General features: G+C 52.2%; 1 protein-coding gene across 19 annotated transcripts in view; it reads left to right on the top strand.

Moving 5' to 3' along the window:
• LOC133117882 (neurexin-1a-like) overlaps positions 1-15050 on the top strand; it is a 366671-nt gene that overhangs the window by 136964 nt on the left and 214657 nt on the right. For all 19 annotated transcript variants that reach the window (XM_061227383.1, XM_061227369.1, XM_061227382.1 and 16 more), the window contains one exon: positions 4981-5364. In XM_061227383.1, the coding sequence (XP_061083367.1) occupies positions 4981-5364 (384 nt within the window). The remainder of the gene's footprint in view (positions 1-4980; positions 5365-15050) is intronic.

Here is a 15050-nt window from a genome sequence, read left to right as displayed (position 1 = left end):
TACACAAACACTCACACTCTCAAGTACACTCACTCACTCACACACACACACACACACACACACACACTCAAGTACACTCACTCGCACAAACCCCTCCTTCTCTTCTTGATCAAGTCTGTGGGCTCTAATCCCGGTGAGTAATGTCTGTTCCCAAAACTCATTTAAAGTGACAGGGCCCTGGTCTCTCTCCTCACTGCAGGCTGGGGTGAAGTGTAGAGATGGGTGTAAATTGACAGGCGGCGTTAGCCTAGCCGCGCCAGGTTAGCGGATGAGTGGAAGACTCTGGAAGGCCAGTGGAAGGCTCGTTAGCAGAGGGGTGAAAGACGGCTGGCTCCTCGCTGACGTGGCTGCGCTTCCGGCCCCCGGTCGCCCCGCAGTGAAACGGTCCTGATTGCTGCCAGAACCACATCCCGACCCACGGCCCAGTCCAATCGCGCCCCAGAAACGAGTCTGGCCGTGCGGCCTTTTCTGGAGTGTGATAATCCGTCTAATAAGAGGCTGAATTCGGGGCGCGAGGGGTTCACAGAGGATCATTACGGGAGGGCTGATACTGCCAGTGAGGGGGGCTGAGCTTAGTGAGGACAGAGTGGCCCCATAATCATTTCTGTTACATTAACTAGTGCTTGCTCATTGCGTGCATGCGTGTCTGTAGGGCGGCCTGTAGCTTAGTGGTTGAGGTACATGACTGGGACCCGCAAGGTCGGTGGTTCTAATCTGTGGTGTAGCCGCAATAAGATCCGCACAGCTGTTGGGCCCTTGAGCAAAGCCCTTAACCCTGCATTGCTCCAGGGAAGGATTGTCTCCTGCTTAGTCTAATCAACTGTACGTCGCTCTGGATAAGAGCATCTGCCAAATGGCATACATGTAATGTGTGTGTGTGAGAGTGCATACGTGTGTACTTGCTTCTCTGCCCTTCTTTCCTGCCTTTCTTCTATCATCGTACACTTCCTTTTTCCCCCCTCGTTCGTTCCCTCCATCTGTGCCCAGTCCTCCTATACATACGAGAGCCTGCAGGAGGTCTGTGTTTTCTCACTGCCCCCATTACAGATAGTTTCCCCGTATATTTAGGCACATTTACGCGTTGTTACTCATGTCACCCCAGTTGTGACAAGATGTAGTCCCCCCCCCCCCCCGGGGGACCGGAACACCTCTGGAACGCGTTCGCAGTCCCGTACGGGACGCTCGACGGAACGGGAAGGTGCACTCCGCACGCCCCCGTCTCCCCGCACGCTAACGTTAGCCATGCGTGCACACGGGCACAGATGGTGCGGTGTACGGCCGGAGTGCTGGAACACGAGGATGTGTGTATGCACTCGTGTAAGTGTAACCCGCTCCCATTCTGTCACTGTGTGCGGTAACGCATAGCGTTCAGCGCATGAGTTATTAATACGAGCAGTAAGCTGATGTACTGTACATGCATCCCGGGGTTCGGGGGGGGGGGGGGGGGGCACTTTGCTCTGTGTGATTGTCCTTGTGACAGGCTGTGACGTGGTGGAGTTTGGCCTTCGTGTTCTTAATTAAATATGAAAGGCAGCCAGGTCTGTTTATAAAAAAAAAATAATAATAATAATAATAAGGACAGTATTTTTCTGCCGGAATTGTTATGTAACCTCCTGGACATAGTGACATATTGAGATTGACAAACGGCCGACTCAGTTGAAATTCCAGGGCAACTTTGCACTCGTGTGCAGCACTGTCAGTCTATCCAGGGATTATGGGGGAGGGGGGCGGGTACATGGATGGAAGCCAGATAAGGAGTGAGGTGTTTAAAGACCAGAAGTAGAAATGGACCCCCGCCCCCCCAACCCCCCTCCATCAAAACGCAATCCCCGAGCACGCCTTCAATCTGGACATGACATTTCATTTATCGCTGGTCGAAGCCCACGGGGCTTGCCCGGCCCGGTTTCATTAGGGAGGGCGTTGGCTCGCGTTTTCGCCTCGATCGATCAGGGCTGGGAGCCGGCCCAGGGTGCCGGTGCCCGCCCGCTTGCCACGGTCCGATCGGCCGTGACCTGCCGTCTGTTACCGCGGTGATGGAGTGCGCTCGTTAGCGTGGACCTGCGGTGCGCGTGCGGTCGCCCGCCGCCCGCCCCGTTTCCGGGGAAACTCGAACGAGATGGGCGGGTTTTGCGACTGGGGGGGGGGGTGGTTTTGGGAGGGGTACGGGGGGCGAGGTTAATCGTCGCGCGGCGGTGTCCGTGCTGCCTTCCACGTCCCGCTGAACACCCCGAGAACGCTCACCTCGCTGCTGCTGAACCGTACGGAGCTGTAGCTGAACCGTACGGAGCTGGAGCTGAACCGTACGGAGCTGTAGCTGAACCGTACGGAGCTGTAGCTGAACCGTACGGAGCTGTAGCTGAACCGTACGGAGCTGTAGCTGAACAGTACGGAGCTGTAGCTGAACAGTACGGAGCGGTAGCTGAACCGTACGGAGCTGTAGCTGAACCCGACGTTCACCGCTAATCACCTCCGGGATTCCTCTGAGCGGAAGCCGGTCGGCTCCGTCGGTCGGAAACGAAACCCGGTTTTCTCGGCGGATGAGCCGGGTTTTAAACGGAGGATTTCCTTCAGAAGAGGAGAGAGAGAGAGAGAGAGAGAGAGAGAGAGGGGCTCATGGGTAACTCCCTCAGTGAAAGAATGGCTCTCGGTGCATGAGTGAGCACCATGGTCTCAGATGGAGTCCTGGCCCTGCTGGTGTCGACTAGCCGCCAGCCCCACAGGGCCGTACACTGCCCACAGGGGGTATGAGGGATTCCACTGGCAGGGATAGCGCTGCTCATGGTTCAGATGTTCCCTGCTGGCCATCCAGCTCCCTGCGGCTTGCTGTCTGTACAGAGTACTATGTACAGGGGTGAAATGGCTCAGGCAGTAAGAGCAGTCCCCTACTCTGTGTCTACAGACACAATCCTCCACCCCCTACTCTGTGTCTACAGACACAATCCTCCACCCCCTACTCTGTGTCTACAGACACAATCCTCCAGCCCCTACTCTGTGTCTACAGACACAATCCTCCACCCCCTACTCTGTGTCTACAGACACAATCCTCCACCCCCTACTCAGTGTCTACAGACACAATCCTCCACCCCCTACTCTGTGCCTACAGACACAATCCTCCACCCCCTACTCTGTGCCTACAGACACAATCCTCCAGCCCCTACTCTGTGTCTACAGACACAATCCTCCACCCCCTACTCTGTGCCTACAGACAGAATGTGCAGTGACCAAACATCACTGCACGCCTCATTGAGGCTGGGAATATCTCCACGCTGGTAACTGAAGGCAACTTGAGTTGGGGAGACCGGAGCAGATTTAAGCGGTTATCTTGTGTTTTCTAAAAACAGCGTGTGTTACGGTGTGTGTGTGTGTGTGTAAGTCAACACCCACATCGGATCACAACAGGTTACCTCCCGGCCTGAAGACCACAAAAGTTGCTCAGAGATAATTTATTTGGATTCTGTTTCTCCCTTTGGCTAGGCCTGAGAGGTTTCCGCGGTGAAAGCCGGGACTGGTCCTCCGTGCTATAGATTACCGAAGAGGACGCGGCCGGACTTGGACAGCGGCCATTAATTAAAACTCCACAATGGCCGCGCGATCGGAGAACTGATCCATACGCAAACTAATCGCTTGTCGGATCGGGCCGCGAAGGGCCCGGCCGTCTGGCGGGTTTTTACAGTCCGGGCAGGTGCCGCCGTTGTTTACGCCGTTCCGGATCGGGAATGAAGCTGGAGGGATGGGGGGGGGGGGGCACACTAACAATTCCGTGGTTTTATGTGCACAGCGAAGCAAATTGATGAAAAAACAAATTAACACAAAGACGGGCGCTTTGTTAATGACGTCTAAAAGGACGTCTCCGATGCGCGTGTGAAACGATGAAGCGGAAGATGTTGTTTTTTTTTTTCTCTGCTCCGTTTTACAGCCTTCAGCGTAAATAAGGGAGATTTGCAGTACGTGGAAATGAGTAAAAACGGAAAAGTGCTCTCAGTGGCCCAAATGGACGAGATGCCCGGGCATTAAATGATGAACGTAAATCTCATCCCGTCCCATTAAACGCATATAACGAGTAAATAATTGAATAACGTCCCAATTAAATTCAGATTATTCGTTTCTTTACCTGTATCCATATGCAGTAGCTTTTCCAAACCCTTTCTACCATGCTTAATCATTTACAGCTCGTCGCAAATTATATGTCCTTGCGTAAATCAATAGCCATTACACGACATCATTAATTTACCCGTGAGCTAATGCCTTTGTACAGAGAGGCCTCCAGATCTGATACGTCTGTACCCAACTGACACGAACAGATCTTTAACATGCAGCAATGTCCTTGGTACTGGAGGCAATCAACTGCAGGGTTGGAATGGGCATTGTGCAGTTCTGACAGCAGTTGTGTATGTTAGCTTACTCTGGTTGTGGGTAGTGTAGTCACCATCTCACACCCCTGACAAGTATATTCTGCCTCTACACTTTCATGCAGCGAACAACACCGGTTACGCTCATTTTGGGAAGTTATTTATAGGCTGCCAAAATGCAGTGTGGGTGGTTGGGTGAGGGTGAGTTTATGTAGTATAATGAATGTCGTACCTGTTATTTAATTTTGACATAAAGTACAACAAAATGTCCAGCTTCTTATACCCACTCCCCTTTCTCTCTCTCCTTTTTTTCCTCTTTCCCTCTCCCTTCCTCTGTTCCTCTCCCTCGCTTCCTCTCCCTCTTTTTCCCTCTCTCCCTCTATCCCCCTCTCTCTCTCTCTCTCTCTCTCCCTCTCTCCCCCTCTCTATCTCTCTCCCTCTCTCTCTCTCCCTCTCTCCCTCTCTCCCTCTCTCTCTCTCCCTCTCTCTCCCTCTCTCCCTCTTTTTCCCTCTCTCTCTCTCTCCCTCCCTCTCTCCCTCTCTCTCCCTCTCTCTCTCTCCCTCTCCCTCTCCCTCTCCCTCCCTCCCTCCCTCCCTCTCTCCCTCTCCCCCTCTCCCTCTCTCTCTGCAGGTACCATCTCCATCAACACCATCCGCACGGCCTACACGGCCCCGGGCGAGAGCGAGATCCTGGATCTGGACGACAACCTGTACCTGGGCGGCCTCCCGGAGAACCGGGCGGGGCTGGTGTTCCCCACGGAGGTGTGGACGGCCCTGCTGAACTACGGCTACGTGGGCTGCATCCGCGACCTCTTCATCGACGGCCAGAGCAAGGACATCCGTCGCCTGGCCGAGGGCCAGCGGGCCGCCGGCGTCAAGCCCTCCTGCACCAAGGAGGCGCCCAAGCAGTGCCTGAGCAACCCCTGCCAGAACCACGGCGTGTGCCGCGAGGGCTGGAGCCGCTACGTCTGCGACTGCTCCGGAACCGGGTTCCTGGGCCGGTCCTGCGAGCGAGGTCCGTCCGCTGCACGTCCGCCTCTCACGCTCTCTCACCTTTCCTTGTTTTTATTTCTGTGACGCTGCGGTTTGGCAGGGCTGATCTCGTTGTTTTTTTCCCGGAGACTGGGGGTTTCGTGTGATGAACAGGACTGTGTTTCTCGCACAGCTGCCGTCTGCCTGTGTCAGCGAGGTTCTGTTTGATCCCGTCTTCACAGGACGGATGAGCGTAGGGCAGATCAGGGGCGGGGCTGGCCTGATTGACTTCAAAGGCTGGGGGAAACTTGAAGGGCTTTAATAATGCAATTATTAAACACACTCTGCGGATTCACCGCACTCTGGCGAAAGGGCCCGCCTCCTCTTCAGCTCCCTGCCTACCTCAGCTGGAGAGTGTGTTACCATGGAGTCAGCCGGTGTTGCCGTGGAATCGGTCAGTGTTGCCGTGGAGTCAGCCAGTGTGGCCATGGAATCAGTCAGTTTTGCCATGGAGTTGGTCAGTGTTGCCGTGGAGTCGGTCAGTGTTGCCATGGAATCAGTCAGTTTTGCCGTGGAATCAGTCAGTGTTGCTGTGAAGTCGGTCAGTGTTGCCATGGAATCAGTCAGTTTTGCCGTGGAATCAGTCAGTGTTGCTGTGGAGTCAGTCAGTGTTGCCGTGGAATCAGGCAGTGCTGCCGTGGAGTCAGTCAGTGTTGCCATGGCATCAGTCAGTGTTGCTGTGGAGCAATGTTGCAGTTCCTGTAGCCTCAGGGTCCAGGACTGGGTCCTGGAGGAATGGAGGGAAGGGTGGAGAGAGAGAGAGAGAGAGAGAAAGGGAGAGAGAGGGAGACGCGTAATCGGCAGGTGGCTCACTCGGACAGTGCTGGGCGTGTCCAGATTCCACACGTCCTCGTTCATTGGCTGACACTAACCCGGCCCTCATCAAACCACCCACTCGTGATGGGACATGGAGCTGAATTCTTATCCCTATCTTCCCAGCTGGGGAGACGAGAGAAAGAGGGAGATGGTTTGGGAAAAGGCAGGGGGGGGGAGGGGAGCGAGAGAAAGCGAGATTCAGAAAAAGAAAGCGAGGTGAGAATTACCCAGAAGTGAAAGAAACGGAGAGATTAGGCGCGTCTTACCCGTGTCTGATAGTGACTTATTTTCTGACGAGCGGCGGAAAGCTGCTTCTCGGGGTGAATAATGGTAATAATCAGAACGGGCCGTGATGAAACCCACACAAGCCCAGCGATCACGCGGCTGATGTGCTGCCAGATTTGACTGGATGAGCAGATTCGGGTTTCGCCGGGGCGATGTGTCCCAGCGGGGCGGGGCGTTTCCTGCGCGAATCTGAAACCGTCTGAAAGGAGCGGTTCTGTGCGCGTAGCGCACGCCTCGCGCCTCGCGGTGGAGTCCGTGACAGTACCGCAGGCTGTGCCCGGCTGAACCGGCTGCAAAGCGTCGCCACATACAGCACGGTGCTGTTATTGTCGGTGAACTGCCGTTATCAAGCGCAGAGTTAGCGTTAGCCACATACAGCACGGTGCTGTTATTGCGGCCACGCCTGTGCTGTCGGTGAACTGCAGTTATCGAGCGCAGAGTTAGCGTTAGCCACACACAGCACGGTGCTGTTATTGCTGCCACGCCTGTGCTGTCGGTGAACTGCAGTTATCGAGCGCAGAGTTAGCGTTAGCCACATCGGTGCTGTTCACGCATGTTGCTGTTGTTTATATATATTTTTTTAATTTTGCGTGGACAAAAACAGTGGTTTCTTTCCACTTATCAGCAGTACAGTACCTGCCTACCTTACCTGTACGCTTTCATGGGATTTTTATAGAAATGCGCACAAGAAAGGCAGTCGTGTTAATAATTGGATTCACTTACTGTAGGTACAATGTTGAATATTCAATTCTGTGCATCAGCTGTAAAACTGGACATAAAACAAATTATTTTCTGAAATAAATGGATTGAAATATGAAAGACTGGTGGGTACTGTAGTGTGGTAGTCTACTGTATACATTCAGAGGAGTTTCATTTATCCAGAGGAAAACAAGGATGGCTGTTTTGAAGCAGTTAGCTAGTTAGTCAAATTTAGTATCTTTCAGTCCTCTCTGCAGTTTGGTTCATTAACGTAAATGTATGTATCACTCTCCAGACTTTTCTCACTTTCATGTCTACAATGTGCATTTCCTATATATGTACTTTTAAAGATAAAATTAATTCAGTGTGAAAACACGTCCCAGCAAAACAAGAAATATATTATTAATTTTGACGTGAATGCCACTGCCTTGCACAGAGGGTATGGTGGTGTCAAAAACATAACGTGTATTGTGACATACCAATCACAGGCGATTTATTCCTCAGTGCTAAAACCGAAAAACCACACCTGCCACAGACACTGCCTTACCTCAAGCTTTTTACAGTATGTCTTGGTTAGGAATTATTTTGGTTGAAAGTATCTTGGCGGAAGTATATTAACACATTACGGCTCCTCTCACTGTGCATGTTGTGTGTGCTCTAATGTTCGCAGATGAACTGCTAGGCAACGGGAAACTGGATGCCTCTTTGGTACCCTTTATGGTAATGTTTATGTGTTATGTGGACACTTCGTGACATGGCGGTAGAGAGGAAGATGCTTAACAGACAGGAAATGTGATTCAGGAGCCAGACAGTCCTGTCCTGCCTCTAACAGTCAGGTGTGTGTGTGCGATCATCAGCACTAATCGGGTAACGGGGGAGAGTCTGCCCTCTGCATTAAAGAAGATAATAACCTGTCTGAAACCTGCGTGTGAGTTTCATCAGGCCCTAATAACCGAAGCGTCATTTTAGACCCTCTCCGCCTCGCGCCTCTCGACTGCCCGTGGAGAGGGGCATTTGATTAAAGACAGAAGAGGAACGTTGTGTCGCCTGTTCTTTTCCGTAACGCAGAGCAGGAGAGAGGTGTGAAGGGGTGGTATTTTTCGTAAGGAGGGGTGTGGAAGGGTGTTGTTTTCTGTAACACAGAGCGGGAGAGAGGTGTGAAGGGGTGGTATTTTACGTAATGAGGGGTGTGGAAGGGTGTTGTTTTCTGTAACACACAGCAGGAGAGAGGTGTGAAGGGGTGGTATTTTCCGTAACGTGGGGTGTGGAAGGGTGTTTTTTTCTGTAACGCAGAGCGGGAGAGAGGTGTGGAGAGGTGGGGTGTGACGAAGAGCCAGACAGGCACCCCCGACAGCTGGGGTGCGGGGTGCGGGGTGCGGGGCATGGGGCGCGGGGCGGGCGTATCCTAGTGGGAACCGTCGCCGGGCGGCTCCAGTCTGGCCTGCCTCCAGCTCTTTTGATGTCTCCAGATTGCTTCTTCTTCGCTGGTACGGAAGGAGCGGGCACCAGTCGCTGAGAAGAAAGGCTGTCGGAAGAATTACGGCGGCTCTGACTTACCCGCGCGTGGCACACCACCCTGTGGCCGGACCCTGCTACTGCGGGCGGCTGGGGGAGGAGGGAGGGAGGGAGGGAACGATGACAGATACGCAGTCCTCCCGTCGCTAATTAAACAGATGAAGCCTCTCCTGAAGACGTCTCAAGTCTCCCCCCCCCCCCTTCCGCCTCACACTAATTAGGCAAAAAATGTTTGTTTTTACACAAGGTGTTTTTGGGTAGAGGTGAGAGCCCATATGGCGAGGAGTGTTCGGGGCATAACGAACGCCCCCCCCCCCCCACCCACCCTAACGAGATCTGACGCGGGCCGCGCTGCTGTTTCACTCCAGAGGACGCACCTCCGCTCGTCCCAAAATTCCTCCGAAGTGGGTCACATCGCGAGGCACGCGATCTCTCACCAGCCGCCATTTTCTCTCTCTGAATGTGCCCTTTGTTTCTGCGTGCCCATGGGCAGCAGTCCTGCAGTCATTCATTCATTCACTCACACACACACACACACACACACACACACACACACACACTCACACACACACACACACACACACACTCACACTCACACACACACTCACACACACACACACACCCACTCACTCACACACTCACACTCACACACACACCCACTCACTCACACACACACACACACACACACACACACAGAGACACTCTCTCTCACACACAGACACACACTCTCACACACACACACACACGCGCACACAGCCTGAGCTGCCACTGTAGACCTTTCAAACATAATGGACACACACCCTATATTTGGATGTACAAAGCCCTGCCAAATTGTTTACACTCGTGTTCAAGTTGATCAAAGAAGTCTGTAAAGATATTAATAATTAGCTACAGTATATTCTATTATATCATTATTATATATAGTTTTAAAAATATATAATATCTATCAAAAAGTAATCTGCATTAAGATGCTTCGACTACTTAAATTCTTCACAATCTCCGGAGACTATACTGTGAGCCAGATGCTCTGAGAGACTTTCCAGGGCCTCCGTTGTAGAGCTACAAACACTCAGCATGTCGGAGACGCAGAGCCATGAAATGGTCGACCACAAAAGTGGCCACAGCACTTCAGCATCGCTAATGTGGCCATCTAAGTCTCCAGTCTCGAAAACTGATTTAAAAAAAAAAAAAGAAAAGAAAAATAACTAGAAAATAAAATGTGTACTTCAACAGAGCTTATAAGTATGTATGAGTGGCGTTCTACCGTATAATCATCCCAGTGAGCTGCCGGTTTTAAGTGAAGAGGGCGGTCCACAAGTGTGCACTGCGGGGTCTCGAGCACTGTTGAGGAAAGGTGAAAATAGTGCCGGGCTTTGTATTTTGCTGACATGTCATTTGTTTCCAGCACACACACACACACACACACACATACACACACACACACACACGTGCACACACACATATACACACGTACACACACACACACACACACGCACACACACACACGCACACACACACACACACACACACACACATACACACGCACATACACACGCACACACACACGCACACACACACACACACACACACACACACACGCGCACACACACACATACGTGTACATAATGTTCCTGTCACTGACAGAGATGTTCTCTGACAGTCATTTGTGACAGTAAGCAGCAGGATGTACCAACTCCGTGGCAGGTCTATACGTTTACAAATAGAGACGTACACCTATATTTGAGGGAGGGAAGGAGAGAGAGTGGGTGAGGGAGAGAGCGAGAGATACCAGCAGGAGATGGCCTGAATTATGTATGAGGCCTCTAAGCCTACAGTTCCTATTTGTTGTGGATGTCAAACGCGCATTTCCTGAGCCCCGGTGGCGACTGTAATTCGGCGGTGGCTGAGTGATATGCGCTCGCGGCTAACCGCCCGGCGCGCTCACCTCCCCAGGACCCTCCTAGACGCGCGGAAAGCCCCGCTGCGATCGCTCCTCGTCCGTCTGTCCGCTCCCCGCTCCCCGTTCCCCGCTCGCTCACGCACTCCCCCCCTTCTCTCCGCTGTCAATCGCTCTGACGCCGCTGTCCGTCCGGTTCTCCGTCTGTCCGTCCGTCTCTTGACAGCCGTCGGCGGTCTCGAGTTCGGTCGGATACCTGACATGCGGAGGGATCCGTGCGCTTCTGACGGGCGCTCCCTTTGGTTTCGTTAATGATTCCGTCACGTCAGCCCGCGTCCCGTTTCTGTCTGAACACCTGAAGAGCGGACTTCGGACAGAGAGCTGGAGGCGTTGTGTACAGACAGCAATCCAGAGAGTGCGGCCATGTTCCTGCAGTTATCAACAGTTACTGATGTATTCCTTCTAGTAATGTGCAAGTAGTGCAAAAGAACAAAACAATAATACTTCTGTCCAAATGTTGAATCTGAACTTATCATACGTCATTATTATTCGATGGTCAGATGACTTATCCGGTTTAATTTCGTTTTGTAGAGCTGTTATACGTCATGATATGGTGTTTTTGATAAATAAACTGAGATTAAGAATTCAAGTCTCTGCATGTTGAATCTGCATTTTTTTTTGCTGGTTGCTAGTTAATAATTAGCCAATTAGTATGAGCATAATTCATACCTGGCACCAGCTTAGCAGATTCAGGTTATTTATAAATGTAATTAATTATTACGAGATACCATTTTCTTTCGTATTAACTGCCATTCGAGTCCAGCTCAGACCTGGACATTGATATGATTTATTCAGTTATTGTAGTTTAACGGTTTCCTCCGGTGTAGCGCCCCACAGCTCCGTGAGTGCGGGCTTGCGTATGTCCCATCCTGCTGGAAAACGCGGTTTATGTAAAGTCGCGTGGGCAGGATGATGCAGAAGTATATTTTTTAAAGTCTTGTGTTTTGCCCAAACAGGGTTCATTAGCATTTTCTCTCTGAGGATTTGGCTGTGTGTTGAACTCCGGTGTCAGCAGACACTTAAATACCCTTTAGTTTGAGTGTCAGCTTAAAGCAATGCAGTGGGGCTGGCACAGGGAGAGAGAAGAAGAGTTTCTGTCTTTTGCTATCACTTTCTCTCCCTCTCTTTCCTCCAACTGTCTCCATCTGTCACCTACTCCTCTTTTCCTTCTCTGTATATCACTCGCTCTGTGTCTCTCTCTCTTTCTCTCTCTCTCTCTCTCTCTCTCTCCCTCTCGATCTCTCTCTCTCTCTCTCTCTCCCTCTCTCTCTCTCTCCCCCTCTCACTCTGGTGCTGAACACAGGGACATTCTGACAGTGATTGCCATCCCAGGCTTAGTTTAGCCTCTCTCGCACAATTAAAGCTGAGCTCATGTGATCCGACAGGTGGAAATTCATGAAATATTTCCAAATTATTTTCCGCCTCGGCGCTTCGCGATCACTGGAACAAACTGGAGCGTTCAGAAACGAGGAACCTTTGAGTTCAAAGGGAAATGCATGAATCACCGTGTGTGTAAAAAAAAAACAAATTACATAATCAAATGCATGTCTCTGTCTTTCTCTCAAACACACTCACTCTTTCCTGCTCTCTCTTTCTTTTTTTTTCTTTTTTTTTCACCCTTTCCCATCTGAAATGTGGTTTTCTAATTACCTGTCACTATGGTAACTGTCCATCTCTTTGTCAGTGTGGTCTCGTATGATTCCTGTGCGGAAGTTTCTGGCACTTTTGTCCTTAGTAACTTTGCAGGTGAATTTAGTTCCTCCTCCACTGCCTACCTGCTTCTGCCCCTCATTCCCTACTAGCATGCCCCCCTTCTCTCCTCCTCCTCCTCCTCCCTCTCTCTCCATCTCTCTCCCCATTGCTGTTTCCACCTAGCCCAGTGTAAAAATAAGCAGACCCTTTTCTGTAATTTCACCAAGTGCAGGTTATGCGCCTCTCTTCTGTACGCTCAGGTTTTTCTAGCACTTTGAATTTACCTGGGCGCCTACAGGGTCAGTGCTGAATTGAGAATGCCGCTCTCCGTTGGAGAGGCGGGACGGCGTTGCTGTGCTGCCCGGTGGCTGTGGTGTGTTCGTCCCGCAGACCGGATAGAGCAGCATTTAGGGGAGGGGTTCTGGGCGCCCTGGAGACGGTTGTCATGGCGGTAAGCTGTGAGACCGGGGCCCTCTGAACGTGGCTCACCCAGTTACGAGGCTGCCAATCAGCAGGTGGGGGGGGGCAGCACCGGCCCTGTCCCCCACAGCATGCCCCTGGGGGGGGTGGGGAAGATTGGGCAGGAGAGAGGGTCACAGTGGGATCCTCCAGAGAGGGGAACGTGCCACTCCGCCCGTGTAGTGACTCGCCCGTCACGAGACTCCCAGCGCGTAGTTCTGTCTCTCTCCCCCTCTCCCTCTCTCCCCCTCTACCCCTCTCCCTCTCTCCCTCTATCTCTCCCCCTCCCCATCTCCCTCTACCCCTCTCCCTCTATTTCTCCCCCTCCCCGTCTCTCTCTCTCTCTCTCTCTCTCCCTTTCCCACCCTCTCTGCATTAGCTTGTCGGGCCCTTCCCAACAAAATGGCAGGTTGTGTACTGGTCATGTGACCAGCTGACCGTGCACTCCCTCTCTCTTTCTCCCTCTCTGTCTCTCTGTCTCAATTCAATTCATTTCAGCTAAATTACATATTATTGTTACTATTATCTACTGCTATTATTCAGTTCAAATAATCTTCATCAGCGTGACCACACATCAGGACAGTTTTGAGAAAGAACAATTGTGCAATATTAATGTATCATAATATGGTGTCTCACTCTCACTTTCTCTCTCTCTCTCTCTCTCTCTCTCTCTCTCTCTCGTGCGCTTTCACTCCTGTATGCGCCATCATGAGTGAGTTCACAGTGATTACAGTGTAAATCCCAGGGTGAGGATATGTCAGTTCGACGCGTTGCCTTCTGGTTTGATGTGAGATGCACAACCTGTAATGTGTGGTGTTTTTAATTGAAAACTCAAAAATATTCACCTGGGGAAACTGAGCAGTCGTAATATTATGTTCTGTCTGCACCCGTCGTAATATCGAATAACAATATTACGTATTCCTTATGCCAGGAGTTGTTCTCGTCCAAGGTGACTTGCATCGTATGCATGTGAAATTAGTGATTTATTCAGTACGTGCTGAATAAATTCAGGTCATGTTCCTCAGTCAAGGGCACGACAACAGCAGCGCTTACAAACAGGGCTTATAAGTATGTATGAGTGGCGTTCTCCCATACGATCAGCCTGGTGCGCTGCTATACTGAGGGCTGAATAAAATCACCCCGCTGTTTGGTTCCAGTTCTGGCCTTCCCAGGATTCCTGGGTGTTTAGGCACAGGGAGGCTGAGCGGTTCTGACAGGAGGGCTGTGTGAGGTCTTGCTCTGTGGCCTGGTCGTGCAGCTCTTTCTGGGAGCTCGGTGTCACGGCTGAACTAACGATCGGTCAGGGGGACAGGTCAGCAGTAGCTGAGCCGGGTCCGGAGTGTCTGGAGTTTAGCGTCTCCGAGAGGCACCGCTGAGGTGCGTGCTCCGTCTGTATCCCGAGACGGGAGTGCCCACCCCCCTCCCCCCCGCGCCCCCCCCCGCTTCTCCGACACGCGAAACAACAGCTCCCGTTGTGCTCCCCCCAGCCAATTATCAGGTACGAGTCTCGGCGGTGACAGCCAGCGCCGTGCGGTTCAGGCAGAGAATAGATCCCGGGCTGGCACACGTCTCTGCTGGCTGACCTCCTGCGTGTCGCGTCTCTCTGACACCGCCGCGCTCCCGGGGGGTGGAGGGGGGGGGGGGGGGGGGGGGGGGGAACTGGGGTGTGCGAGCTTTATTTTAGCAGCGCTTTCAGCGGAAAATAGTTCCAGAAAAGCCTGGCGGAACGGGTCTACCTTACGCCCCCCCCTCGCTGCGCCCCCCCCCCCCCCCCCCCCCCCCCCCCTGCGCCTTGGCGTGATTGTCGTCTGTCAGCCGCGCTCCGTGAGATGGCGGTTAGCCCCCCCCCCCCCCCCCCCCGCGCGCACTCCCCCGGTCCCTCGCTTCCTGTCGTCATGGCTACTTTGCGCTCGCGAAGCAGACGGCTGAAAACACTGACTCGGGAGTAGTAGCGGGAATGGGGGGGGAAGACTGATTGGCTGTCAGCCTGAGGTAGCGGCGCCTGATTGGCTGTCAGCCCAAGTTAGCGGTGTCGTGTGAGATTTACATCCAGGGCAGGATGTCTTCACATGCGTACAGTCACTTTTCTATGTGTATTTCCCCTGAATTTGTTTGGTTGTCGCTGTCAGTTTTGTGCAACTCAGGACAATGTGGATGTGCCATTTTGTGTTTTTGAGTCTAATCTTGCATAAGACTATGTAAGATTAATCTGACCTTAAATCTGACCTGAAAGGGTATGGCAGCCA

This window comes from Conger conger, chromosome 18 (genome assembly GCF_963514075.1).
Source record: "Conger conger chromosome 18, fConCon1.1, whole genome shotgun sequence".
NCBI lineage: Eukaryota > Metazoa > Chordata > Actinopteri > Anguilliformes > Congridae > Conger > Conger conger.
The sequence above is the reverse complement of the archived record's forward strand: the minus strand, read 5'-3'. Positions and strand labels throughout refer to the sequence as shown.